At 65.2% G+C, this 27,368-nt stretch overlaps 7 protein-coding genes across 7 annotated transcripts in view; 4 read left to right on the top strand and 3 right to left on the bottom strand.

Annotated features, from left to right (window-relative positions):
- Window positions 1–143: 143 nt before the first annotated feature.
- PFL1_04531 (uncharacterized protein) lies at window positions 144–1,870 on the bottom strand (the record flags this gene model as incomplete). Its single annotated transcript, XM_007882057.1, has 3 exons — window positions 144–221; window positions 485–1,487; window positions 1,629–1,870. The coding sequence occupies 3 exons, from the start codon at window positions 1,868–1,870 to the stop codon at window positions 144–146; spliced, it is 1,323 nt and encodes a 440-aa protein (XP_007880248.1).
- A 2,073-nt stretch (window positions 1,871–3,943) lies between these two features.
- Window positions 3,944–5,541, bottom strand: PFL1_04530 (uncharacterized protein; the record flags this gene model as incomplete). Its single annotated transcript, XM_007882056.1, has 6 exons — window positions 3,944–3,997; window positions 4,107–4,256; window positions 4,366–4,519; window positions 4,639–4,816; window positions 4,924–5,212; window positions 5,473–5,541. The coding sequence occupies 6 exons, from the start codon at window positions 5,539–5,541 to the stop codon at window positions 3,944–3,946; spliced, it is 894 nt and encodes a 297-aa protein (XP_007880247.1).
- Window positions 5,542–11,674: 6,133 nt separating this feature from the next.
- Window positions 11,675–13,664, top strand: PFL1_04529 (uncharacterized protein; the record flags this gene model as incomplete). Its single annotated transcript, XM_007882055.1, has 2 exons — window positions 11,675–12,107; window positions 12,202–13,664. The coding sequence occupies 2 exons, from the start codon at window positions 11,675–11,677 to the stop codon at window positions 13,662–13,664; spliced, it is 1,896 nt and encodes a 631-aa protein (XP_007880246.1).
- A 3,567-nt stretch (window positions 13,665–17,231) lies between these two features.
- Window positions 17,232–20,350, top strand: PFL1_04528 (uncharacterized protein; the record flags this gene model as incomplete). Its single annotated transcript, XM_007882054.1, has 5 exons — window positions 17,232–18,056; window positions 18,195–18,266; window positions 18,401–18,960; window positions 19,095–19,392; window positions 19,622–20,350. The coding sequence occupies 5 exons, from the start codon at window positions 17,232–17,234 to the stop codon at window positions 20,348–20,350; spliced, it is 2,484 nt and encodes an 827-aa protein (XP_007880245.1).
- A 378-nt stretch (window positions 20,351–20,728) lies between these two features.
- Window positions 20,729–21,846, bottom strand: PFL1_04527 (uncharacterized protein; the record flags this gene model as incomplete). Its single annotated transcript, XM_007882053.1, has 4 exons — window positions 20,729–20,758; window positions 20,856–21,008; window positions 21,113–21,473; window positions 21,581–21,846. The coding sequence occupies 4 exons, from the start codon at window positions 21,844–21,846 to the stop codon at window positions 20,729–20,731; spliced, it is 810 nt and encodes a 269-aa protein (XP_007880244.1).
- Window positions 21,847–22,980: 1,134 nt separating this feature from the next.
- On the top strand, window positions 22,981–25,379 carry PFL1_04526 (uncharacterized protein; the record flags this gene model as incomplete). Its single annotated transcript, XM_007882052.1, has 3 exons — window positions 22,981–24,507; window positions 24,613–25,183; window positions 25,333–25,379. The coding sequence occupies 3 exons, from the start codon at window positions 22,981–22,983 to the stop codon at window positions 25,377–25,379; spliced, it is 2,145 nt and encodes a 714-aa protein (XP_007880243.1).
- A 373-nt stretch (window positions 25,380–25,752) lies between these two features.
- The window catches only part of PFL1_04525 (uncharacterized protein), a gene marked incomplete at both ends in the record, with an annotated part of 2,872 nt that continues 1,256 nt past the window's right edge, over window positions 25,753–27,368 (top strand). Inside the window, one exon of the mRNA XM_007882051.1 lies at window positions 25,753–27,216. Coding sequence (XP_007880242.1) covers window positions 25,753–27,216 — 1,464 coding nt within the window. The remainder of the gene's footprint in view (window positions 27,217–27,368) is intronic.

Below are 27,368 nucleotides of genomic sequence, written 5' to 3'. Positions count from 1 at the left end.
CCAGCCCCAGCCCCAGCCCCAGCTCAAGCCCACCCTGCTGCTGCTGCGGCTGGCGCGGTGATGGTGGCGGCGGGGAGAACGAGAGACATGCCGGTTGATTCGTCGTCGTCGTCGTCGTCGTCGTCTTCGAGTTGAGGTGCTCCTCAGTGGGACTGGAGACGGGGGTCGTGTCGACGGCTGCGGCGGCGGCGGCCGGTGTGGAAGGGCGCGGCGCCGGGAAGCTGATCGTCGAGCAGGCGGCGGGCGCGTCGACGTCGAGCGAGGTGCGGCTGCCTTCATCCTCCCCTTCGCTGCCTGCAACGCCTCCGCTCCCGCGAGCGGGGGGCAGCGAGTCGAGACGGCGTGGGGGAACCGGTGGAGAGGCCAGCAGTGGCAAAGACGGGGGCTGCGGTGTACCCTGGCGCTGCCTCGTCACGGCCGCCGGGGTCGGCTGCCTCGCGTCAAAGGCACGCAGGAGCACCACGGCCTCCATCCCCTTGCCTACCGCCGCTTGGAGACACTGAAGCAGCGTCTCACGTTCCGCGTGCGTCGCATCGCTCGTCGGCTCGCCGCAGCCGCTCGAGGTTGAGGTGGACGTGGCAGAGCTGCCGGGCGCATCGCCGAGGAGCGTGGCCGCCTCGCCCTTGGAAGCGGCAGCAGCGCTCGAATCGATCGAGCTACGATGCGACGTCGAGGACCAGAAGGTCGAGTCGGACGGCGCCGGCGAGTAGGCCGCATCAAGTGGGCTTCCCGCGCCGGCGCCGAGGGTCTCTTCGGACGACGTCGGGATGCTCAGCGAGAAGAGGACAGACGGGTCCGGCAGCGGAGGCGGAGCCGGAAGGTGGTAGGAGGGCGCCGGAGATGCCGTCTGCCTCAGGATGCGAGACTTTGCACGCGGAGTAAGATCAATGCCGCTCGCAGCTTCGCCGGACGTGGCCGGAGCGTCATCTTGCGCGGCAGCCGCAGAACTGGAGGTCGCGGTGTCGCGCGTCCCGGTGACATCCTGGCTTCGGAGCCACGTCAACAGGCCGGCATGGGCCAATTGCATCGAATAGACGGCGTTGATGAACGCTGCTGCGGGCGTCGAGGGCGTGCGGCGCACGACTTGCACCGATCTAGCGGTGCTCTCGTGCTCGTCGGCCGGGTAGAACGACGATCTGCGGCTCGACCCGGCGCAGAAGAAGCTCGAGGGCCAGCCGAGGTCCAGACTCGCCCTCGCATCGCCATCCTCGCGCCCGTCGAGGGTGTCGTGCAGTGTGGCGGACGGCGCGTCATCCTCCCGGGTCGAGAGCAGGGGCAGCAGCGGGCTGTCGTGCGATGTGCAGCTGTGGGGGCCCGGCGCGATCGACGGGGGCGGCGACAGCGGCGGCGAGGGAAAGGCGGAGAGGATGCCGATCTCAAAGTGCGAGTAGACGCTTTCGGTCCTGGTGCGGACGAGGTGCTCGCCGTGGGCCGACGAAGGCTGGAGCGATGGACGGCGCGGAAAGCGGTCGAGCGGATCAAAGGTGCTGCACGCACCGCGGGCGAGAGATGGCGGCAGTCAAGTCACGTCAGTCGGGTCCGATGTTGAGCACCTTTCTTCCCGCTGGCCCTGTCCTCTCCCCTCCAGCAGGGGATGATGGGGGCACCATCGGCTGCCCGGGACTCACCAATGCGGCGTCTCTTCTCCGTCGTCGATTTGCTCCGCTTCAGGGACCGACTGCAGGGGCAGAGGGCGGACAGTGGCCGGCCAGGGGCTGGCAAAGTCGGTGGCAAAGGCTCGCTCCAGGTTGTCGACTTGCCTTCCTACCTGGGCGGGTCCTGCCATCTCTGATCCCTGCCTTGCCTCGCCAGCCTGGTGGTCGGCGATGGCGACGCGCGGCGGTATGCTGAAGGGTGCGGTAGACGACATGCCGGGTTCGGTGCCTGCTGCGACTCGTGTGTCGACGCTGCAGGCGGTGGTAGAGGACATCTGTGAACCGAGAGCCGGGAGGCCCCGGTGCAGTCGGGCGAAGCGTCGTAGACGGAGCGAGAGCGACTTTGACGATGGGAAGACGGTATGACGGCGAGAGAGAGGGGGAGGCGATGTGAGGCGGGGAGCGAGTCGGGCTCGTCGGCTGGTCCCAAACCGCCGTATTATACACGATTCCGCTCCGGACTAGCTGGCCCGCAGTTGCTGTGCTGACCCAGAGTGGTAGTCGTGGGTGCGCCATGCAGCAAGAGCTGTGCTGGTCGAGCTAGTCGGTCATCCAATGGCGCGGCCCAGCTGGCGAGGCAGCGCAGCACGTTGGTCGCAGGCATATATTCGTGATTGAGTGCCTCCGCCGCCGCCGTCTCAGCCTTGCATGGCCAAAGGAAGGTTAGATTATTGGGCTAGCGCGGCCTCTTACCGTGCCCGCGCGGCCCGCACTTCCGTCGAATTGCGGGGGGTTCGGAAGGAATGGTGGTGGCGCCATTCATGATTAGCAGGTAGTCGCGCCGCGCCGCGCCCGGCCTAGGCTGGTGGGGTGGGGTGCCTCGACTCGATTGCGGACGTCCTGCGCTAATCCTTGCTTGCTTCTATCTTGGCCCCGCGCCGCACCTTAGCTTGTTTGGCTTGATCGGTATCGGCCGCGCCATTGAGGTGCCGTACATGATATGTATATCCATATCCACGATGCGCTCGAACCGTTCCGTCATGTCATGGCGGACATGACTGTGCGGGAAAGACCGGCAATGTACCTGGATGTGAGTGTGGAAACGCTGGCGGACATGCGAGAAGCCTTTGTTGGTAGTTCTCGGTGAGGCTGTGTTGGTCAGAGGGGGTCCTGGCGAGTAATCAAGCCGGGCAGCAAGCAGGTGGATATGAACGGCGGACCACCGAAGAGATAAAGGGAAAGCAGGCACCAGCGCAGCGGAAGTTCGTCGCGACATCCGCTCGCCAAACGGCAAACAAACTTCCGAGCCCTCCCGTCTCCTTCCCCATCCGTGCCGGTCAGGGGCGGCCGGTCCGCCCACTTCTACTGCATGCACGGCCGCGATGGCGAGCTGGGGTAACCCGCCCCGCCGGACTGCTGCTGGGTGCTGCGAGCTATGTAAGCTCGGCCCGCTCCGACAGGGAACGGTGTCGTTGGCAAGCAGACAGGTAGCTAAGGTTGGCTGAGCCGGCTGGCTTGGGCCGTCCGTCTCATCGGCATGCCCATCCGAAGCTCGCCCACATATTCGGCAGCTACAAAGGCTGGGCCGCGATGCCACGAGAAGCTACAGCAAGCCAAGCCCGGGTCGAAGCCTTCCCACGGTCCCTCGCTTCTTCTCGCCTCGTCGTCTTGGCCTGCCCGAGCGCGTCGGGAAGGGCCAACAAAGCTCGGAAAGCCGCACGATCCGTGGTGACCCGCCCTCGCCCCCAGCTCCTGCACCCCTTGAGGCCGATCGGAAAGGGCAGCATGCGTAGCGGCATCTCATGCTCTGCTCCGTAGAAGGCCCTTCTCTGATCAGAGGTGGGCCTGACTTGGACGCCGTCTCGTCGCTCATCGACCACTTGCCTTCCGAACCTCGCCGCCCCTGGACGGGACGGACCGTCCAGCCCAGCGCGATCTGGCCCCTATGCTCCGCTTCGCAGCCGATCGTCAGCGTCTGGGCCCGCCCCTGGCCTGCCGTCTCCGGCCGTCAGCCTGCACACCCGGTCGCGCGCGGCAGACGTCCCATTCTGACAACCTAAACCTCATCCTCTGCAGCGGCATCGGGGAAGGAAGGAGTAGTGGCGCGCAGCACGACCCACACTCAAAACCATCGATCGGGCTCGTGTATTGGTATTTTTTCTCTTCGCGCGGCACCCGGGCACCCTTGGGACGACGCCGCTACGACGAGCTACTCCGCCTGCGGAATGGCGGGCACCGACGCTCGATTCGGATGCAGTCCCTTCTATCGAAGGAGCCCGTTCCGCCCCTCCGTCGCCCTTCCCGTGTCCAGAATCGCAACCTCCAGAGCCAGCCGGCCGGCCCTGCGCCTACTTGTTGCCGATAAACTCGCGGACGTAGTCAGCAAACGAGACCATGCAGATCTGCGGAGCAGGAACAGAGGCGTGGATGGGTGGGGCAGGGGCCAAGGTCAGCACGAGATGCCATCGACGAGGCGGACGCCACACGCGACGCGTCCAGGTCCGCACTCACCGTCTGCCAGATGCCGAGGAAGATGCGTGGCGTGACGCCGCGGTAGAGGCCCTTGATGCCGTTCTCCTTGTAGATGTATGCGAACGTGTTGCCAATCGTCAGCTTCTCGGGGCGGTTCGATCCGGGCGCGGCCTTGGCCATCGATTGCATCTGCGGCGGTGATGGGCGACGTTCGAGGGAAAGAGGGGATGCGTCAGCAAGAGTGCCAGGCAGCGGTGTGCTGCATCAAGCAGGCCGGGGAGACGGCTACGATGCTCACCTCGACGCGGATGACCTCGATGGGCTGGTTCCAGGTGGCCAGCGCACCTCCGATCGACGAGCAGGCGACCCTCTCGAGGGCGCTGAGCTTGTCCTTCTCCGTCTTTCCGACGAGCGAACGGACCGGAGTCTCGGCAAGACGGGCGAATCCCATCCTGCAGAAGGCGGTCGGACGAGGTGAGGGGCAAGAAGAGAGGAGCAGGAGGAGGACAAAACTTAGCAACCAGAGCGTGCACGCTTGAATGAGCCAAAGGAAGTCCTACCGCCCACTCACCGGCTACCCCAGTTTGTGCACTGTCGGACGGCGACGGCGTTGACTCCCTTGTTGATGCCCGCCAGGCCCTCGCGGCGGTAAATGTCGGCAAAGACGGCCCAGGTCGAGGGGGGCTTGATGCCCGCCTCGGCCTGCTTGTGGCGGGTGATCTCGGCAGTCTTCATGCACGTGCAGAAGCCTGTGGCGCAGAGCGTGCAGACCAGAGGGGTGTCCGACGTCAGTCGTGTCAGTCCATCAGAGGGTCGGCGTCGAGATTGCAGTACGGCCGGGCCGAGCCGCACTCACCCATAGTCGCGTACGCCTGCGCGATACCACCGCCCATACCGCCGAGCAGGCCGGCGAAGCCAGGGCCGACGCCCGAGTTCTTGGCGACCTTCTCAATCTCGGCAGCAGTGAAGAGGAGGACGGCGCCCTTGGTCGAGGCCTCGATCCACGCCCACGGGATCAGACCCTGGTAGAAGCCGTACACGCCGCCTCTGGACCAGACGGTCCTGAGGGCCTGCACCATCGTCTGCTGGCGGTTCGACGCCATCTGGGTCTTGATGACCTCGAGGGGCTGACCGAGGGTGGTGACCTGGGGGAAAGCAGCATAGCATGGGGCGCGATGTCAGCTTGGCTCGCTTTGCTGGTCTGAGCGGCGAGCTGCACCGGCTCATCGCGACCTTCCATTGCGTTAGGCGACCCCATCTGCAACGGTGCAGAGACTCGCCCGAGGTGGCAACTGCCAGCCCGAGCCTCGCCGCGATCAGTCCGGAGCGGGAATGGCTCTGCGCCGATGGTCCGCCAGCGCACTGATCCAGTCTCTACCGCCGCGATCCGCCGGCGTCTGCTCACCTCCATCATGTTCATCGTCGCGCCGACGGCGATGTTGGACCACGAGAAACCCTTCTGCTGAGGAGCCATGGCTGCGATGTCGTTGAGGGGGGAAGAGAGAGCGAGTGGGGAAGGGCGAGAAGCAGGCGGAGGGGCGGGTTGAAGCGTGGAGAGCGAAGAGGGTCCGAAGGCAGGGAAGGAGTGGTGGTGGTGGTCGGTGTTGGTGGTCGGTGTTGGTGATGATGGCGAGCAGGACAGCCTGGAACGAGAGGGGGGCGAGCGGGGCTCGCTGCGAAGGACGTCTCGTCCCCAGACTCTCGGGATGTCGCCGACGGTGCTGGGCCCCTGCACCTGCTTGCTTGCTTCGCCTGCCTGTCTGCCTGTCTGCCCGCCTGCCCGCCTCGCCAAGCAAGGCTGCCTCTGGGCGTGCGCCTCGCGTCGCCCGGCCTGGCCTGCCTCACCTGCTGCCCGCCCCCCAAAACCTGACAGGCCGGCCAAGGCCAGGGTCGGGTGAGTGGGCCGGGGCTGGGGCCAGCAGGGCGGCGGCCGTTGAAAGCAGGCAGGCAGGCAGGCAGGGGCGGGGAGGGCGCGAGGCACGGGCCTCCCCTTTTCCCTTATTTCGCCCTCCAAGAAGAAACAGCCAGGCCAGGCCAGCCACCCAGCCCGCCCGCCCAGCAGAGTGGGCATCGGGGCGTCCGGCGCGATTCGACGGGCCCAGCCTGCCATGCTGCCATGCCTTGCCTTGCCAGGCCATGCCGCCGTGGATTTGGTTGGATTGGAGCCACGAGCGCGGCGCCTTCGACGCTATGCGAGCCTGCGGGAAGAATCGCCGCCATCATCAGGCCACAACTCTCTCTTCTGGCTGTCGACGGCCAAGGTCGGTATGCGGGTCGGCGCCACTCCGGAACGAACAGGCAGGTGCGTTGGGGCGGCACGGCCTCCCAGCACCGCAGCCTCTTCGGAAGCATGCTGGCGAGGCAGGACCTTCTGCCCATCTACGCGACGACAGGCAGGCAGGCAGGCAGGCAGGCCCAGGAGCAAGAAGCAGGCAAGCATGCTGGCGCGACCCATAGCATGCGACGGCGTCGGGAGCCTCGGGTCGTGCCCGCTGGCTGCCGGAAGACGCCGCACCACTCGCCGGGATTTCGGGAACGGCTGGCCACGGCAGCGCCTGCCGCTGTGGGTCGTGGAGTCGGATCGATGGTTGGGGAGCCAGCGAGCCAAAATTGAGGAAGGAGGTGTTTGGGCTCGAGCAGCCAGCCTGCCAGCCTGGCCCTCGGGGCGGCGGGCGGTGGCCTGCTTGGGTTTGTGTTGGGGCTGGGACTCGCGCCAGTCGCGCGGCCAAAAAAAAAAAAGAAAAAAAAATCGGGCGGGCGGGCCGTCAGGGTCCCACCCACCCAAGCCAGCCTCCTGCACCGCCGAGGCAGCTCCGACATCGTACGAGCCACAGAGGAGCGCGTCCACCATCCATCGTCCCCGTGCGCTCATAAGGCCCTCGCAACCTCTGCTGCGATTCCTGCTTCGTGCTCACTGTACGCTGCCTACCGTCGCGACAAGTCTGCTACCACAGAGATAGGCAGACTCAGCGGGCTTGCAGAGCACACCGCCACGCCTTCCAGTCGTTACCGTGATCCCGGGTGCCGCGCTTCTCGTTCGCTCTTGCCCTCGTCTGCTCGCTCTCGTCCGTCGTACGGAGCTGATCCGCGCAATGATGGCGAGGAAACTCTTCGCTGGCCTAATCTCAAGATAAGCTCACCACGGTCGGGTCGTCTGGAAGCCAAGGTGAACCAGAATGGTGTCGCGATGGACGCCTTGCCCCCGTCGAGATCGACCTCCTCGAACGACGCGGCGGAAAGCGCTCACGTCGAATCAAGCGGGTGGCAGACGATGTCGGCGTCGAACACCTGCCTCTCGACCCACTCGCATTACTGATTGCCATCCGTGCACAAGGTTCGGGTGGAGCTGGTGCGAGTTGCTCCGTCTCGATCATCGTCCCGCTCCAGAGGCCTCTCTACCCTGCCATCGACCAGCTGCTGCACAAACTCTTGAGATAGCGGGGGACCCCTGCGTGAAGGCCCCCACCGCCAGTAGCCCCGGCGTACCGTCAGACCGGCCGACTGGCCCTGCGCAACGACGTTGAGCTGGATCCGCGCCCGGAAGGAGCCGGTCGCGGTGCTGACGGCAGCGCTTTGGCGTCCCATCACGAGAGCATCGCACGTCTCCCCGCCATCCTTCATCCCAGGTACATGGCGAGCCTGCCTACGTTTTGACTGGCTCGCGAGCTTCGCCGTTGTTGGTGGAGTCGCGGCCACATCGATCCTCGAGGCCATCCTCGACTTGGACGGTTCCCACGGCCATGGCAGCTCATCTACTCGAGGCCCGTTTCAGCTCGCCCTGAAGCCTGCCGCAGCTGCAAAGCTTCGCATTTTGAAGGTCTATGGAGGAGTGACGGATCGAAGCATTGCGACTTCGCCCACGGCCACCGTGCGACGTACAGGGCGATAGAGTCGCGGTGCCGACCGGAAAGACTTGCTTGAGACCTATAGCCACGGCGACGAGCCTAGCCAATAAAGCGCGTCCCCGTGGTGAGACGGGCGCAGCGACTGTGCTCGCGGCGCTCGATCCCGTACCGAGGTGATTTGGGCCAGTGTGTCGACTCTGCTGCGCACGGCAGATGGTCGTTGACCCGTCAAAGACGGTCCCTCGGCCCCAGTACGGCCCTAGGCATCGGGAAGTCGAGCACTTGACTCTCAGTCGCGTTTGCTGTCGAAGAGCCGCGCCTCAGCAATGGTGGTGCGCCAAGCGGGTAGGAGGGGCCGTAGGGGCCCATCACGTTCCTGCCCGAGGCAACGCTCAAACCGCAACGGCCCCTCCCCCTCGGAGGCGAAAGTCACGTACTCCCTCTCCAGACTGAGCGGGAGGGCCGGCTGTGTGTGCTGTTGAACGTGGAATACGTCCGCCGGTGCCCATCCGAACGTGCTCGCTTCCATCCGACGAGGGCGGGCAGGGGCTGGTGGTGCCGGGGCAGGCGGGTCGAAGGCCACAGCCGGTGAGGCCATGCCGCGGCGAAAAAGGGCAAGGCAGGCAAGGCACCCGGCGACATCGGAGAATTCTTTTCGACGCGGCCTTATCGCTCGCCTTTTCCGGCCAAAAAATCCTCCGGTGAGGCCAGGCCTGGCCTGACAGCGGCGGTTGCGGCGGCACGTTGCGGGTGTGGTACGGTACGGTGCTAGTCTCTGATACATAGCGCTGGGCAGGCTAGGCTAGGCTTGGCGGTCGTTCGTCTCGTCATGCTGCGTTGATCGTGCAAATCCGGCTCGCCCAACCGAGCAGCTTGGCGCAGTGACAGGCCCGACCCAACTTCGGCGTCTTATAGTACTATCCTGCCTGGCCAGGCCTAGCCTGGTCGACCTTCTGCAACCTTGTGTACCTTCTCGCCCGTCCGTCGCTGTTCCCACCCTCGCCATTCACCGCCTCACGATGCCAAGACTCGTTCGGACCGTAACGATTGAGCGTTAGTCGCCACCCAGCCAACAAAGGGGTCGCGGTGATGCCATCGAATCAACATGACCCGGCCTTGATGGGCGAGCGGAATCACCGCATAGCGCGCCCCGGATTGTCAGGGCTGCGATGCTCGGTGCTACGAGCTTGATTCAGGTCTTGGCGCTCGAGACCACTGTAGGCACATACATCGATTCAGAATGAGCTCGTAAGCTTCTGTGGATCCTCGCCAGAGGTGTGTGTGGTGCTCTTTCACGCCGTCGGCCGACGGAGGTCGGCATCACCGCCCGAAGCAAGGCGGCGGTCAACCCCTTGCTCACCGTCCTAAGCTCGGCCTCGCCTGGCCTCGCCGTGTCCCAGGCTCCACCACGGCAATTGCGCGGTGGCAGCCGTCCATGGATCACAGGCGTCGCATCTTGTCGTTTCTTGTGGTTGCGGGCGGAGCGGGGCGCAAAGTGCCGGTGTCTACGTCCGTGAGGACAATATGGCACCCTCGTGCCAAGAACCCGACCCGACTGTGGGAGCCATGTCTCGATCTCATTCTTCTTGTTTCCAATTTGAGCGCACTCCTCAGCCCTCGTCAAGTGGCGCCAAGTACTTACTGCTGCGCTCAAGACCTCGCTCCCCTTGCCACCATGGAGCCCTTCTCTCCACATGCATAGCGCGGGCGGGTCAAGATGCCGGCCGCAAGTCCCAGCGCAGAGGTACGGTGCTACGGCAAGAGAGAGATAAGAGAAAAAGCCGATTGAGGAGGCTCACTCAACCTTTGCGATCAGGCACAAAGTTGTCTCGCCACCGCCGCCCTGATCTTGGCAAGGCTGTGACGATGGAAGCCATCGGCATGGAACGGAAGCAAACCGGGTCGATGGTGCGCTGGCAATCGAAGAGAGCGAGGCTTACTCCCCTTTTGACACCGGGCAGGAGGGCGCCGCGGTGGCCCCCCACTTCATGAGCGCCGGCGGCGTCGGCGGTGGCGGCGGTGGCGACCAACCTTACACTCCGTTAGCTTCCGACCCGCGGAGCTTGGCATCGTCGGCGTCCAACGAGCTACATACATATGTACATTCTGCACTTGACAAGTCCCCTAGTCCCCTTTGTACGCTGGGAAAGGCGCTCAATCGGTGGTGCATCGGCGGCGTCCATGCTACGCGGTGTCTTTGGGAGTGGGGCTGGGCTGATCTGGGCTGGGCTGGTGGATGCTATGCTGGGCTGCGCTGTCCGTGCTGCGCTAGCCGTAACTGTAGGATGTGGTGCAGTGCCGATCCTGGCCAATGCCCGCCGAGGATGGCCTTGACGTGACACCTCGTCGCTGCCGGCCTCGAGGCTACGGTTGGGCCCCAACATGCTTCCATTTGTGTACAGCAGTGTGTGTGTGCTGCGAGCTCGTTCGGACCCAGGGGCCGCACGCACGGGTCGACTTGCGGCGCACGTACCTATCGAGCACGGCGGCCGACGTAGCCGAGCCAAGACGAGGCAGCCTCGCGGAGGTTCGAGGGGCTACATTCGGTACACACGCAGCGACCTGGCCGAAGATCACGCTCAAGGTCGACGCCTCTCTACACTTCCGATGAGGGCCGGTGCTGCCGTAGAGCCTAGACGCAAGCCAAGGCACCCTCGATCCCACAGGCGCACACGTACAGGCACAGTGGGCACGGTGCTCGGGCACGCACCCGCCTGGTCTGGCCCAGCGGTGCTCCCTGGCAGGGCGGTCCTCGGAAGCCTTCCTGAAAGGTCGACTACCGGCGAGCCAAGGACCAAGGCCCCAGGATGACTGGGTCCGTCCTCTGCCTGGGTGCGCCTTATCGATGTTGCTACCTACGTATGGCGCAAAGCCGCTGTCACGTTCCGGCTCCACGTCCCGCTGCCAGAGTGCGTGGGGTTCGCACTACTGTATGTACAGTATGTGGCCTCTTGGTCCTCGGTCTCGAGCGCAAGCCAAGCCCCCTGCAGGGCGGTGCTGGTCATTGTGTGATGCACGCTTGAGGATACGGGCCGAAGCCAAGACTGGCAAGCACTGGCTTTGGCGTCGCCGTCCTACCATACTGTATCCCATGGCACCCGCTCGAGGGGCGCTACCTGTGAAAGAGGGTGATGGCGAGAATAGCTCGACGCTAATTGACGCTGGCTGCCGGCGGTCGGGGCTGTCCGCCTTGGCAGCGGCGGGGCTGAGTGCGGTGGGACGGCCGCTAGGGCTGCGTCCCGGACCCATTCGTCTCTGCTGTCATCGCCGCGACCGTCGCACTCGACTACTCGCCGTCGTAGTCTCTTCCGCCGACAAGGGAAGCGGGAGACCAAGCTGGACGAGTACTTAAAGAAGGACAGAAGGCTGGCCTGCTCGCGTCGGCTTGCCGCTCTCTAGCTGGTTCCCCTCGCCGGAGCCTCCTCTCCCCCCCCATCTCCAGACACCCATCGCCCTCCTGCTCCTCCTTGCTGCCTGCTTGCTGGCCTCCATAGAGTGATACGACGCTCGACGGCCTACGCACTACTCTCCTGCCCGCCCTGACTGCTACCGGGCACGGTCCGAGCCGATCCAAGCCCTCTCCGCCACTTCGGCCCTGCTTCCAAAAATCGCGCCTGCTCGGCCGGCCGGCCGCCCGCTCGCCAGACGCCGCGCTTTCTTGCGACCTAGGGCCTCGACCCTTCGGCTGGCGCGCAGCAACGCGCGACACTCGACAGCTGTCTGCCTCGGCGCGCTCCCCACGTCGCCTTCCGTTCGGTCACCATGCCGACTTCGGGCTACAGCTTCATGCGCGACCGCCTGCCGCACCTGACGCTGGCATGGTACACGTTCCCCATGTCGACGGGCGGCCTGGCGCTGGTGCTCATGAACAACGTCATGGACCTCACCGAGCTGCGTTACATGGGCCGCGTCCTCTACTTTTGCAACCTCGGCCTGGTGCTCGCCCTCACCGCCGCCCAGGCCTTCCGCTTCGCCTCGGGCGCCGCCAGCCTGCTCGCCGTGCTGCGCCACCCGCTCGAGGCCGTCTTTGTCGGCCCGGCGCTGCTGGCCTTCGCCACCCTCATCAACGGCGCAGCCACCCTCGTGGGACCCGATCCCGATCCCGCCCAGTCGACCATGATGCGCGCCTTCTTCTGGACCTACACCGGCATCGCCTTTTGCCAGAGCTTCCTCTCGTACTGCTTTCTCTGGAACGGTGAGTTGACAAGGCTCGTGTATAGTCCCTGTTTCCCGCTCCACGAGGCTGGATATGAGTGCTGAGACCACCGACTGCCCTTGCTGCCGTCCAGAGGGCAAGCAGAAGCTGTCCTCGATGATGCCCGGCTGGGTGCTACCCATCTTCCCGTCGATGCTCGTCGGCACCGTGGCCAACGCCGTCGTCCCCACGCAACCCTCAGCCAGGGCCTACGAGATCGCAATCGCCGGAGCCACCTTCCAGGGCCTCGGCTTCGCCTTTAGCTGCTTCATGTACGCCATCCTCTTCAAGCGCCTCATGACCGTCGGGCTGCCCCACGTCAACCACCGTCCGGGCCTCTTCATGTGCGCGGGCCCGCCGTCATTTACCGCGCTCGCCATCATCGGCTTGGCCCGCGAATCCTACCGCTACCTGCCCGAGGCGGGCCTCTTCAGCCTTCCGCGCGACCAGATCGCCTCGACGCTCGTCATCCTCGCCGTCGTCAGCTCCATCTTCCTTTGGCTCTGGGCCGCCTGGTTCTTCTGCTTCGCCCTCGTCAGCATCGTCATTGGCACCATCCAGGAACCGAGGCACATGACGTTCGTGCTGGCCTGGTGGGCCTTCATCTTCCCCAACGTCGGCTTCACCATCGCCACCAAGGCCCTCGCCGAAGTCCTCGAGTCGGAGCCGATCCGCAACGTGGCAACGACGCTCACCGTCTTCCTGATGGTCGCGTGGCCCCTGGTGCTCGTCTTCCACCTCGAGGGCGTCTTCTCGCGCAAGATCATGTGGCACGGCAAGGACGAGGATCGCGACCTCGATGCACCCCACGGCACCGATACCCACCACCAGAACCACAACCACAGCCTGGCCGACGCCCTGCCGCCACTCGAGGTCGTCAAGTCGCACGACAACGAGAAGCCCCGCCGCGTCAAGACCTCGGAGCCAAACAGCCCGACGTGCGGCTGGACCTCCCGGAGCATCGAGATTGGCCGTAAGGCGTCGTCCAGAGGTTCCGGATGCTGCGGCTCCTGCGAGGACGGGTACGAAGGCGAGGAAATGGGCCACGGTGGCGCTCGTCGCATCTCCCTGCGACACCGCCACGCCAACAGCATGCACCACGAACCCGCCTGGCCAAGCCACCCACCCTCATCGAGCTACCATGCACCCTCGGGCCCTCCGAGGAAGGGCTCCTGCCGACACTACCCCGACAACACCTTCCAGCTCCGGGAGCGAACCCCCTCCCGGACTGGCGTCGATGGAGGTCTCGTAGGTCCAAAGCATCGGCCGATGCCAACGCGAAGCAAGACCCTCATGGCCGACAGCAAACAGAACCCAGCGCGGCTCGACGAGGACCCCTTCCTCTTGTCGCAGGACTACACGTCCGGCGAGGCGACGGCGGTCGGCACGCCCGACGGCAGTCCCGAATCCAGGAGCACGCAACTCTCTCCGGAGACGGGGGCCCAGGACGTGCCCTACTACGAGGAGATTGACCTCACCGCCCTCCCCGAACCACAGAGCAAGCCAAAAACGAGGCATGCCGCCGCCGCCACCGGCCCCCACTACCACCCGCGGTAGTCTCGAGCCCGACCCTCATTCCCGTCTCTCGGACGCCGACAGCCGTGCCGTGCCATGACAGCACGCTCCCCGCCTCCCTCTTTCGTATCCGCTCCGTCTCTGCCTCGGTCTTCTCGTCACCGCTGCACCACGTTCGTTGCCTTCCAGCCCCATCTCTGTCCTTTTGCATCCCACAGCCGCTTTTCATCTGTACAGTCCATCTCGTCCCGCGTGCACATATACATGGCGCCCGCCCACATTTGTTGCATTACTTCATCACCTCGCATTTCGTCACCGTCATTTCCGCGCCGTCATCCCTTCTCTGCCTTCGACCTGTACCTGCAGTTCTACAAAAGAGCACCCTGCAACCCCAAGCAACGTACATATTCAACAAGCCTTGTCCAGGCTCTGCTCCGAACCATAGCCTGCCGAACATGGACTCATAGCCGAGCATGACCGCAGACTTTGGCCGATGCAACCAGCCCGTCGTTGGTCATTTTGCACTTCATCTGTCGACATCGTCACGATGTCCCGCTGTGGCTGAGTGAGGATCACCTTAGGCTCAGGCTCGCGTTCCTGATGACCACCTCGTCCCCCCACCACCGCTCTTGTTTCGATTCTTGGGGGCTGTCATGACGAGGAACGACGGCACGCCATGTCAAACGCCGATGTGCAACGCGACGGCATCCTCATTTTCGCCGGGCCGCTCTGTCTCTCTCACCATCCATGCACTTGGCGATACCCGTCCGAGATCAGCAGGATGAAGTACTAAAGCTCTGCAACTGCCGGTCCGAGCAGGTATCGATGATACGCGTTCAGGTTCGACGATGTGGGACAAGCTCGGAACGGAAGGAGACGCGACTCTCGTATTGTCGAAGCAGGTGGGGTTCCCTACGTCCGTCGCGGCGCCCGTACGGATACGCGCCCAAGAGCAGCCCACGTCCTCCCCGCTGTTGTCATCGACGATTATCGATCGAATCATGAATACACACGGTCAACTGCCGAACGCCGAGACCTCGACGTGATACGGAATTGGCGGGAACGACAAGACGACAGCCGCCCCTGGCCTTTGGCATTCGAAGGAACATTCCCGGCACAGAAGTCTCGGTGCCCCCCGTTGGCGAGCGTTGATCGGGATCTCTCCACCGCCTTTTGCCGCCCGGACGGTTCGGGAATGTCCGAGAGTGACAGGCTGTGCTGTGCAAAGACGCTTCAAAGGTGTAGGAAGGGGATGGATCCTCACCATGGATCCAAAGCCACGCCGCATTGGTAAGCTCGAGATGGGGAGACGCGCCACGGCGTTGGTAGCTGGCCGGCTGATCGTGGCGGTCGGCGCTTCTAGCCCGACCCGTCAGAAGCACGCTGAAAGACCCGAAGAAGCAGCACCTACACCGCTTTCTTCTGGGCGTTCGATCCGGCCTGATCCTTGACAGCACTGCGACGATCGAGTCAAGACAGTGCGGAGGCCAACGATGCGCCGGCTAGCCCGCGCGCCCACACCACCACGACCTAGTCGACCATCACGGTGCGACTCGGAAGAATAGAGCGACACAGAGATTGGCCGGTTGGCCACCCCTGACCATCTCGCACATATGAATCATGAACGTACGTACATGTCTATACACAGCCGCTGTGGTCGCGATTGCATCCGACGGGGTCAGTGCTCGATGGGAACGGCGGGTGGGTCGATCGATCCGCTCCTCGCTCTTCGCTTCCTCTCCCGATCCGGTGTGGAGAGAGGGTGCGGGGGTGGGGGCATGCCATGTATTGTCTGACGAGATGAGGGTAACGGGACAGCGGGAGGTTGCTGTGCAGACCACCGACGAGTATGACTTGGTAGCCTCAAAAGTTGCCGGCTTCATCAACGGGCCAGGCTGCCTAGGCCCTCCCTCCGTAGCTAGCCCTCGAGACGCACCTGCATTTACGGCCAGCAAGCAAGTTGGCATGCTCCGTCGCTTGAACTGCCGCGAGTACGTACAGGCCGGCGAGGAAGGAGCAGGGGCCTGTACGACAATTGCGCGTGCACAGGGCGCCTGACATCGTATCTGGAAGCACCTACGATGCACAGGCAGCAAAGAGGACCGTGCTCTAGTATCCTGCCCGGCACTTCATTGAGCGCAGGGACCCCCGCCTGTTGGTCCGTCTACATACAGTAGGTATGGCTGGCTGGCCATAGTAGCTGGGAACACGCGGGAAAGACACGGCGCAGCGCCAAGATGAGCTTCGAGACGTGACCAGTCCTGAAATGGTGGCAAGATGACCCTGCCCGATGCCAGCTGCTCATGACCGCTCGGTGCCTCTGCTCCGCATAGCCTAGCCTGCGTATTATGTGTGGCGATTGACAGCCCGACCGTGCCGCGCCGCACCTTGGCTCTTTGCACCGCACCACGCCGCTGGCGATGGCCGCACCGCCGCCCACTGCCGCCATTGTCTCTCTTCATCCAGGCGGGAGGCAAAGGGGTTCGCGAGATCCACCCTCGAGCAAGGGCTGGCAACGGGCAGAACAGTCAATCAGTCAGGCAACGCCGCAACCGACAGGGCTTGCGTGCGAGCGTCGTGGTAGGGCGCGCAAAAGATGATCAAGGCCTCGGGCTCCGCAACGCAACGGCGCCGCCTTGCCTGCCTGACTTCCGAGTCGAGCATCAGCTGAAGCAATTAAGATGTGCCGACCGCATCGTGCACGCATACCTGTACGACAGGCAACTTTGGGTGCAACCTGGGGCAGATAGGGAAGAGGCCGGAGGGCGATAGCGGCGGCGGCATGCTGACGGTGCAGCCGGGCAACTAGCCAGCCAGCCGCGTCTCATGACGGGTCAAGCAGCCACGGCAGGGCCCCGAACCTAGACTGGGACCCGAGTCGGGCTCGGGGCACCTATGTACCTACTACTGTAGCCTTGATAGCCCAGTCAATGGAAGCCTGCTTGGCGTGGGGCAGCCCATCATGCGATGCTACGCCCGCGTCCACCCCTCCCCCTCGGTATGCCTTTCATCTCATCAATCATGAAGCGGTCCCGGGTCGACGCCCGCCCCGAGGTCGACGCTACGTACGACTACTGTCCGTCCTGTCCTTACCTTACCTTACGTGCCTTGCCTGATTATGTACCTGCCTGCCCGCCTGCCTGCCTGCCTGCCTGCCTGATGATACGGCAGTAGTAGCACCGACACAGATGGTGGGGTTGCACACAATGGCCAGGCCGCTGCGCCGCCGCTGCCGCTCCTCTGTTCTCAACGCCCTCGCTCTGTATTGCCTTTTCCCGACACAAGCCGGAGGCTCATGGATTCATCAACGGACAAAAGGGCCAGGCAGCGAGGGGACCGCCTGCTCGGGACCTCGTTGAGCCCCCGATTCCTCCTCGCACCCTTAAACAGTCGCCGCTTCCACACGCATCGCTCCTTCTCATCTCCCCTTTCTCCCGACCTCATTCCGTCGACCCGCCTTCCCCTCCCCTCACGGTGCTCTTTCCCGCCTGCACCGCATAGGCCGTCGGACGCTCACCGCAGCAAGCTACATTCGAGCTGACTGACGCGACGCCAGCACAATCCTCGTCGCCGTCGCTGTCGCCGTTTGTCGTCGTCAGCGTCGTCATCATGCGGGGTAGCATGAGCCTGGCCTCGCCGCACGCGGACCCGCGGCTGCGACGCGCAGAGCAAGAGTCCGCGCGCCATCAGCATCACACCGAGCGCCGTCGATACTCGCTCCGCCCTCGGATAGGACAGGATGACCAGCCGCAGCAGGAGCAGGCGCAGCCGCAGACGATGTCGCATCCGCATCCGCAGTCGCAACAGGTGCGACACGAGCACGCTCACGGACGCGCGCGTGCCGATGGCCAGCGCGCTCTGGCCGCCGCCTCAGGCATCGAGGCATGGTCGGTCGAAGTGGATCGATATCGGCGTCTGAGCACCACCGATGGTCACGGCGCAGTGGCCATCTCTCTCGGGGGCGAGGTCCTACACCGAGATGGGCGGCAAGAAGGCGGCGCTTCCGACGACGGCGTCGACCAAGGCGGCAAACGGCAGCACGAGGACCGACAGGGGCATGCGGCATCAAAGGCGCGCCTCGCAGACGCGCAAGCGTCGACGCCGGTCCGGAACATGGCAGGCGACGCGGAGCAGAGGCCCCGTTCGACGTCTTCGGCAGCAGCGGCAGCGGGGACGCAGCGCGTTGGCGGCCCAAGCGGTCAGGGACGCGCGACTGACGTGGCCATGGCGGAGGCAGAGGTGCAGCCCGTTGCGCCGGTCCAGGACGGCGACGCAGCAACGCACAGCTCGCCCGGTCCTCCGTCCCGACATCTCTCAGACCAAAGTACGCCGGCCACGGAGCTGGCATCGACCTCGAGCCCCGTCCCGCGCAGACGCACCCGCCAGCTCCTGACGACCGAACAGAGCATGGTCCTCTACAAGATCCTTGAAAAGGTGAGTCTCGAACTCTCGTCCGTTCCCTCGTCCCCCTCCCTCTCTTCCCCCGCCCTCACCATCGCCATCGCCGCTCATATCCGAACCGGCGCACTGTTCGCTTCGATCCCTTCCGCATTCGACGCTGCATATCCCCAGACGAGCTTCCCGTCGACGCAAGTACGCGAAGCTCTGGCCAGGCAGCTCGGCATCTCGCCACGCAAGGTGCAGGTGAGCTGAGTCCGCCTCGCGCTTTAGCGCCGCGCCTCGAGACGAGACAAGCTAGGCGCCAAGCTGACCACGCCACCCGATGGGCCATCTTCTTCTTTCGACCCCCCCTTTTGTTCGGCGCCATGCTATGACAGGTCTGGTTCCAGAACCGTCGACAAGTTGGCAAAAAGATGATGCGCGCCGCCAACCAGGGCGCTGCGGCCCACCATCCGCACCAGCAGCATCAGCAGCGCCACCTGCAACAGCACCTGCATCAGCACCAGCAACAGCACCAGCACCAACACCAGCACCATCATCAGACTCCCTCCCCGTTTCCGGCGGTGACAGGACAGGGGCTGCCCGCAGCGACGCATACAGTGCCGAGCCAGCCGCAGCTACGGACGGTGCAGCTGCAGAGCCACGCTTATCAGCAACAGAAGCACCACGCTCGACCCCACCTGGTACGACGGCCGTCGGGAAGCAGCGATCGGGCGCCGCCGCCGCCGCGACCCACGCTGGTCTATGCCACCGAGTTTGGCCAAGGGCCGCCCGAGGCCTCGTCTCCCTCTTCGTCGAGGCTGCGGCCGTACGTTGACGAGAGCATCTCGCCACGATCCACAGTCGCCAGGCTGCCGCTCGGCGAGCAGAGGACGACGACGCTGCTGCTGCTACGGGGCGGCGAGACATCAAGCGGTGCCACTTCGCAGGGACGGGGGTGCGATGCCTCGTCTGACCATCGTGGCGTGGGGTCGTTGCAGCCCCCGCCTCGGCTCTTGACGTCGTCCCGCGCTTTTGTCGCGGGAGACCGCGTGGTGCTACCGCCGCTCCCGTCCTCCTCGACTTCCGCAGCAGCAGCAGCAGCAGCAGCAGCGAGTCACGGGCCCTCGCGAGCGCGGCCGCATCACGTTTCAACGACTGCGATCCCGGCGCCCAGCAAGCGCACTCGGAACGAGGCGGAGGCGCCACAGCTCGAAGCTCATCGGTCGCGTCATCCATCTCCTCCGCTGCGAGCGCCCAGCATGGAGCACGCCCGGCGCGGATCGATCTACGCTCCGCCGTCGTCGCTCCTCTTCCACCCGCCCGCCGCGCAACAAAGTCGCACCTCATCCGTCTCCACAGCTTCGATCGCGGGGACAGGCAGAGAGAGGTACGCCTCGTACCCGCCCCGGGATCGGAGGGGGCATTCTGCTTCGTCGACTTTCTCTCCCGCCCAGCAGCAGCAGGAGCAGCTCGATACGAAGCCGGATTCGAGGGCGACGGGAGGATGGTGCCATCGATCCGGTGAAGAAACCACGTTTCGACGTCGCAGAGCAAGCGAGGAGGGAGAGCAACGCAGTGCGAGCGACGATCGGTACGCCTGTACCCCTCCTCGACAGCGACCTCGACTCGCCACGCACCACGGCGAGACGGTGCGGGACGGCAAGTTGCCCAGTCCGCGATCCCTGCTCCTCGTCCAGCAGCAGCGGCCACATCATCGTGAAGCCACGCAGGGACCGTCGACGCTGCCGACGACGACGACGTTCGAAGACGAAGGGACGAGGTGCGCTGCCCCGTCGCGCACCATTGCACCGACGTCGTTTGGACGACATTCGCGGGAAGCGTCGCACCGCAGCGTCCTCGGTTGCCGCACCCCGCTCGGTGCTGCACCGCCCCACGACGGGAGCACCGCCACTCGGTCCCCGCTCGAACCCGTGTGCGTCCACCGATATCGCCAAGACTCGATCGACGACCAGGCGTACGAGGAGCAGCAACGACGCCGACGCCGCGATCCGAATCAATGGTCCATGACCGACCTGCGTCTTCCTCCGCTCCAGATACCCCTTTCGCGCCAGGTAGCGGCGGCCGGCGGTGGCGCAGGTGGCGGTGGTGGGTCCGAGTGGAATGAGCAGGTGCCACCCACGTCGCCCTCGACTCGTCTTGGCGATGCGACGCCGAGGACCCCGTCCGACTCGGCGACCACGACCACGACCACTGCCCTCGCTACGCCTTCGACGGCATCCAGCAGCGTGCCCGCCCTCGATGACGAGCAGAGCGCCTCGCCAGATACGCGCGGCGACAAGAGGAGCGGTGGCCCGGCCAGCCTGGCGTTTCTCATGCATCATTGATCCCGTCCGCCCCATGTCCGCATTGCCCTGCCTCGTCGGTCCTGATCGTAATCGAAGCTAGAGCCGAGGCATGCCCAAGCCTCGTCGCGCGCAGTCCTGCCTCTGTCACATCAGTGACCGGCTTCCACCGGCCCAGCCGGCCTCATCGTCTGCCGTGCATCAACCCTTTCCATCCGGCCCTTCCTGGCACTGGTGCAGTGTGTGGTTGATTCCTTTGCGGGTACGTGGGTGCCGGATGCGAGGCCGGCCGCATCTCAATCGGCGCGTGGGGTGCGGGTGGGGTGGTTGGTATGTAAGCAAGCAAGCCGCTTCCGCCTCGCCGTCCAAGAAAGAGTGCGGCGGGAGTCTCGCAGCAACGGGGTCATCTGAGCGGCCAGCTCAGAACGTCTCCTCCTCGTCCAGAGGGGGCTGGACAGGGGATTAATGGGGTGGCGGCTGTCAGCACAGAGCGCAGCGGCACAAGACGGTCGGGGCGCCGCGGACCAGGGCCGGTCCGGGGACTCACCTCTGCGCCCTCTGGCACCTCGAAGCCCTCCTCGGTGCTGTAGAGCACCGCCTGGATCTGCTTGAGCGTCTCGGCTTCCGGGTCGGGATTTTGCTCGGCCTCTTCGCCGAGCAGGCCGAGTCGCTCTTGTACCAGAATCTCGATGTCGCGGAGCTGGGCAGAGGATCCGTGCGATCGACGAGGGAAAGGCGTCAGCATGACGTAGACGCTGCCGGAAGAAGCGGGCTCAGCCGGCGGCCGGCCCAAGGGTGGCTCACCTTTGCAAAGTAGAAGTCGCGCTCCTTTTCGAGGCTGTCGACGCTGACCTTCATCTCGTCCATCTGTGCGGTGAGCGCCTGGATCGTCTCGTTGGGCACGGCGGCGGCAGCCGAGGTCCTCGAGACGCCGCCGATGGGCCTCCGCGTCGCGCCCGTCGACGCACCGGCACCGGCCGCGGCACGAACGGGGGCGCGCCCGGTAGAGGAGCCGGTGAGGCGGGCCGAGCCGACCGTGGTGGCGCCGAGCAATGGCGGTGGGGCGGCCACCTGGCCGGCCCTGCGGCCTTCTGCGTCGTAGGGGTTACCGGGGAAGTTGTTGTCCCAGAACTTTTTGATCCACTGCAGGAACTCGAGGTTGTCCCTGGGGCGGGGCCGAGGAGGAAGGAGAGAAGAGGAAAGGAGGCCGAGGACGAGGTGAGATGACGAGGAAGACGAACGGGACGCGACGAGCCGACTGGTGTGACTCACTGCATCTTGCAGCGTACGAGGCGGTCGACGGGGATGGGCTTGTCAATCTTGTTTCGCTTAAAGGTGTCCTGGAGGACCTTGAAGTTGTTGAGGTACTCGTACTCGTGCTTTGCGTCAAACTTGATCTTGGGCATGACGACGTTTCCGTAGATGGAGTCGATGATCTGGCAGTAGGCGGCGCCGGAACCGCACTGCTCGACCTTTGTGTAGTTGAGGGCGAGGAGGTCGTTGAGCCACATGATGAGCTCGGTGCGTGACTCTCCCATGGTGGCTGGTGTGGGCGGCTGCTGCGCGGGCAAGGGTAGGGCGAAGCTAAATGAGACGGGACGGGATGAGATGTGAGGACGAGTGCGATGCCAGGTGAGGGACGTAGGAGGGTGCGGTTGCGGGGCTGGCTGGTGGAGGTGGTCGGGAAGATGGATAAAGGCAGGCAGGCAGGCAGGCAGGCAGGGGGGTCGGTTGGCTGGCCAGCGCGCGCGTGTGGGTGTTGGTCTCGGGCGGCCTGGCCTGGCCTGGCCTTGGTTGGGCTGGCTGGCTGGCTTGGTCTGACCGCTGCTTGAACGCGGCCAGGCCAGGCCTGTTGGTCTGCCTGCCGGCTGGCGCTGGCCAGAAGGCAGGCGAGGCGAGTGGGCGGCCCGCTTTTTCTTCTGCTGCCAAAACAAAGAGCCCGCGCGCTGGGCCCGTGTTGTGAGATCACATCCACGCCCTGGCCTCGTCTTCTCTGGCACACGGGCTAAAGTCACATCGGCGCTCAGCCCGCGTCACGGCCAGGCCAGGCCGCTCCTCGCCACCTCCCGCCACCTCTCGCCACGCCATCCCTCGCCACCCGACCATGGTCAAGGCAGGACTGGGCTAGGCTAGGCCAGGCCAGGCGACGGCCCATCCATCAAGAGAATGCAATGGCATCCGCAATCATCCTCGCCATCACTCTGGACACAACACCACCGGCCTCGCGGCAAGCCACCGCGCCCGGCTGGCTGGCCACCTCGGGGCGACGCCACAAGCTCGACCCCACCTCTCCCTTGCTCGCTTCATCAAGGCGTCGTCCGCTCACCTCTGAGCATCCACAGCCCATTCTTGCTCGTTGCAGCAGCTGCTGGTTGGCTGCTGCAGAGGCACAGGAGCACCGCCTGCTCCCGGATCAGAGGCCAGCCTACGCCGTGCCGCGCCGCCGTCGCAACCCTACGGCTATTATATTGCCCTGCTCTGCTCACTGCCCACGCAACACACGATGAGATGAAGCCGCTCGACTGCCTGCCTCGTCTTGCCCGCCTGTACGGACCAGAAGAATCCGCTCTACTGTCATCCTCACGACCATCTTCCTACCGACCGCGTCCTCTTTCCCTCCCTCGTGTGTTTATACCTCCGCCGCTCTTCGAAGACGGTCGCGCGTCGCAGCCATGGTGCAACGCCTGCCGCTGGCCATCGTTCTGGCCGCCCTGGCGCTGCTGAGCATCGCCTCGTCGGCGGCCCTCATCGTATCGCTCCTCCATCCCAGCCATGTGCACCAGCGCCTGCTCCCGGCACAGCGCCTCCAGCTCCTCCTCGCCTCGCTCGACATTGCCATCGTCTTTGCCTCGGCCGCCAGTCTCTGCGACGTCGTCTTTCGCCACTCACAGCCGCCTCCCTCGCCCTTTTCAGACGCCCCCACCACCTTCGCCCTCTGCCTCTGCCTGCTGCTGCGCCCCGCCATCGTCTGTGCCTTTGCCACCAACAGCTTCGCCACCATCTGGCTCGACAGGTCCGCCGCCTCGCGCCTCAAGCTCTTCCTTCCACCCAGCCTCGCCGCCGTCTTTGTCTCGGCCGCCTGCGCCCTCGTCACGGGCATCTACGGTGACGGCGCCGCCTACGACTCGGGCATGACCATCGGACAGGCCGTCACGTCCGCCTGGACCATCAGCTGCGTCGCGCTCCTCGCCATCGTCACTACCCTCGCCATCGGCGGCATTATTTGGGCCGTGTGGGCATCCAGCCAGCAGCAAGGCGGCCACAACCGCAACAGCAACAGACTCCTCGGCTTTCCGCCCAGCCCTCGTCCGCACGAGCCAAGGGGAGCTATCGCCGAGCACCGTGAGCTCGAACCCATCCTCATGCAGCCCGTGGCGGCCACGCGCACCGAGTTCGGCGTGATCCCCCCCAAGGCGTCAGTGCACACCTTTGGCCACGGTCGACCCATTGGCAGCCTCGACACCGGAAGGAGGATCGACCAGGCCTTGCAGGGCACCCTGTGCCGGTCCGAGCAGACGGCTACCACCCTGGCCAACTGGGGCGGCGCCGGTGCGCCCGTCGCGACCACGCTGGCGAGCACCCTCGATGCCTACGACTCCTATTCTCGCCGCGATGCGCAAGGCAGCGGCATCGACGGCGATGCTCACCGGGACCTCGATCAAACGGCAGGCACCACCGCCGCCGCCGCCGCAGATTTTTCAATCCAGCACGCCTACGACCACGCCTTCGATGGCACCTTTGCTTCGCCGGAGCCATCCTTCAGCCGGGAGGCACCCGACTCGGACACCCGCGCCCCGTCCGGCATCCTGCGTCCGACGATCACTCCGCAAATTGGCCGAACAACCGGATCGGATCGGAGTCGGCGACTCGCGGCACGCGCGTCGCGCTTATCGACATGCTCGCATAGCGAAGCCCTTTTGAGGCGTGTCAGGTCGACCGGCTTCGTCCTCGTCGACTCGCACCGGCTACGACGCGATGCGGCTGGACAGGGCTTTGACGAATCATCGGCGTCGGTGGCTTCGGCGGCAGCGGCATCGGCACGTCGTGTCAGCGACATCGAAAAGGGCGGGGTCGGGCAGGACCAGCCATGCCTCTCTCCAAGCTCTGACAGCGCGCCGGCCACCACCCTCAGCCGCACCGAGGCGCTCAAGGCTCTCTCGAGGCTGACCGGCCTCATCTTGAGCGTATGGTTGCCCTTTGTGAGTGGACCCGGCCTGGGTCACGAGGCCGCTGCCTAGCGAGCGTATAGCTGACGTCTTTCCCCGACCAATGCCGCCAACCCTTGCTCTCCTTGTCCTCCTCAGGCCTTTTCGCTCCCCTTCTTGACCAACGGCTGGACCCACGACACGCGCCAGACGACCTCCGCCGCCACCGTCGTCCTTCTCTGTCTGGGCCTCACGCTGACCTCGCCGCTCATGGTGCTGCAGAGGTTCGTGGCCTACCTTCTGGAAAAGCGCCGACTCCATGCCATGCGTGAGGGCTCTCGAAGCCGTCGTCGAGCACACACGCCGCCCCTCGATCCAAGTCACGGCAGGGACTGGAGCATCTCGACCAGTGGCCCCGTGGCGGGCGTCGGCTATGGCGACTGCAACGGCTACGACCACGGCCTCCTCGATCAAGCATCTGCCGTGCATCCGCGCTCATCGCCTGCGGCGCCGTCTCCGCAGGCTGGGCCCATCCGCTTCTCGAGCGCCGATACTTTTGGAGCCGCCGTGCACCGGCCGTCGGCTGTCTTGAGCCATCACACTGGCAGCGTCAGGTCGAGGTCCGGCGCCAAGCGCAGCAGCAGCGTCAAAAGCGTCGCCTACTCGGACCGCCACTGGGCCGGCAGGCGAGGCTCGGGCGACCGCGTCGAGCCGCGCAGCCCGTTCTGGCGTGCGGTCAACTTGATGCTGTCACCCCATCCGAGGCTCGAAGTGCTGCCACAGGATGACGGGCGAGCTTCCGACGATACGGCAGCCCGAGCAGTCCATCGAGCTTCGCATGCCAGCCGGCCCAGCATGCTCCCGCATTTCCCGGGTCAGCCCACGCTAGGCGTCAGCGGGCATCCGGCAGAGCCCGCCGGGACTAGAACGAACAAGGACCCTCAGCCTGGCCGCGACCTGCTCATGCCGGCCAGCAGCGGCTCATGGCATCGCTCGGATACCTCGCTCTCGGATCTGAGCGCCGTTGACGGTGACGAGAGACGGTCGCACGAGCTCGCCGGGCTACTTTCTTCTCGACAACGCCGTGCCAGCTTGTCTGGATCTGTTCAAGGCGACGGCAGCGCCAAGCTCGAGGGTCATCATGATCACCATCACGCCGGAACTCTTGCTCCGGACGACACAGCCCTCGATCCGCTCCAATGCGAGCCCGTCGAGGACCGTCAGGCAGGATGGGCGAGCGCAGGCATGGCTCCCCTTGAGCCACGTCCGAGCTTCGAAAGGGACAGATCGATGTCAACTATGGCCTCGCAGGCCGATCCTCCCTCACGATCGCAAGCACGTCAGGAAGAGGCACAGACCGATGCCGGCATCGACATCGACCTCAGCCTGCAGCCAATGTCCACAAGCCCTACAGCCGAGAAGCACCAAACGCGGATGACCATGGCCGAGTTCCTCCAGGACGACACGGCTGTTTCCGAGCAGGAATCGCCCGGCCAGGCCCGCGCACATCCATCGAGCTTCTCGGGGTCGGATGTCGTCGGTGCTTCTCCGAGCAGCCACCAGTCCACACCCGGCAGCATCGGCATCGCCGCCAGGGCCAGCCTATCGATCAGCAACAGCCCCGTGGGCGACATGCTGGCACACCTCTCCGAGTCGGCCAAGCGGCGCAAGATCCGCAGCACCATCTCGGATGCGATGGCTCTCAGGTCGCCGTCGTACATGGTCCTCGAGGATCTCGCAGACGACTACAGCAGAAGACGCGACCACAGAGACGGCGAACAACCGGCAGAACAACACTCGCCGACCAGCGCAGCAATTCCCGCAGATACTGGGTCGGAGAGAAATGGCGTGCGCGATGACCTAGACAACACGCGACGGCGCCGCAGCATGGCGTCCGATGTCGGCCGGGCGATCAAGACGAAGCTGTCCCTGGCAAAGTCGCTCGGCCTCAGTAACTCGAGGCGCTCGACTGCCTCGAGTCCCGGAAGCAAGACGATGCTTGGCGAGGCCATGGGCCTGCAAGCGATGCCCAAGCGGCCGCTGAGCGCCGAGCTTGGCCTCGAACGCACAAGCAAGGCAAACAAAGAAGGCGCCGCCGCTTCCGACACCAGCTACGCAGCCAGCACGATCGGGGCCGCGACCGCAACTGCGATTGCGGCGACGCCATGGACGCTTGGCCATGCGAGATCGCCGGGCGAGAGCACGTCGTCGAGCCATCGTCGGCAGGACACGCTCGGGTCGATCAGCGTGCTGAGCAGCTGCCTTTCCGAGGAGATTGTCATCTCGCCCGACCCTTCGCCGCAGAAGCCGCGCGAGGTGGAGCACGTCGGGCTGGAGCCAGAGGTGCCGCCCTGCCTGGTCCCGCCTGCCGGGCTGGGCGAGCCGCTCGAGGCGGTGGCAGAGGAGGAAGAGCACTTGCACGATGATGAAGAAAGCCACTCGGCAAGACAAGACGAGGGGTCATCGTCGTCGACGGCGGGCATCGTGGGCGTCTACGGCAGTGGCGTGCCTCTGGACCGCAACCCGCTGTCGTTCTTCCGCGAGCACTTTCCCGTGCGCATCCTTTCGCCGGTGCTGGAGGCGACCGAGGACACGTCGTGGGGCGCGAGGAGCCGGGTGGCGAGCCTGCTGTCGCTGAGCCCTGTCTCGGCTTGGGGAAGGTCGATTGGCGGCACCCCCGTGCGCGGCGACGACGCGCTGTCGCTGGCATCCAATCTGCAGCACAGCGCCACGCACGGCGACCGCGGCAGCCCTGCCAGTCGAGTGGGCGGATCGCCAATCAAGGCAGCCCTGCTGCAGCGGATGCTGCTGCGACAGGTGCAGCGGCAGGGCACGCCGGAGGGTGGGCTGTCTTTGGTGCTAGGCGGCGCAGGCGGAGACGACGCAGACGAGGGCCAGCGTCTCGGGTCGCTGCA

Source organism: Pseudozyma flocculosa, assembly GCF_000417875.1.
Source record: "Pseudozyma flocculosa PF-1 unplaced genomic scaffold scaffold00015, whole genome shotgun sequence".
Taxonomy (NCBI): Eukaryota; Fungi; Basidiomycota; class Ustilaginomycetes; order Ustilaginales; family Ustilaginaceae; genus Pseudozyma; species Pseudozyma flocculosa.
The sequence above is the reverse complement of the archived record's forward strand: the minus strand, read 5'-3'. Positions and strand labels throughout refer to the sequence as shown.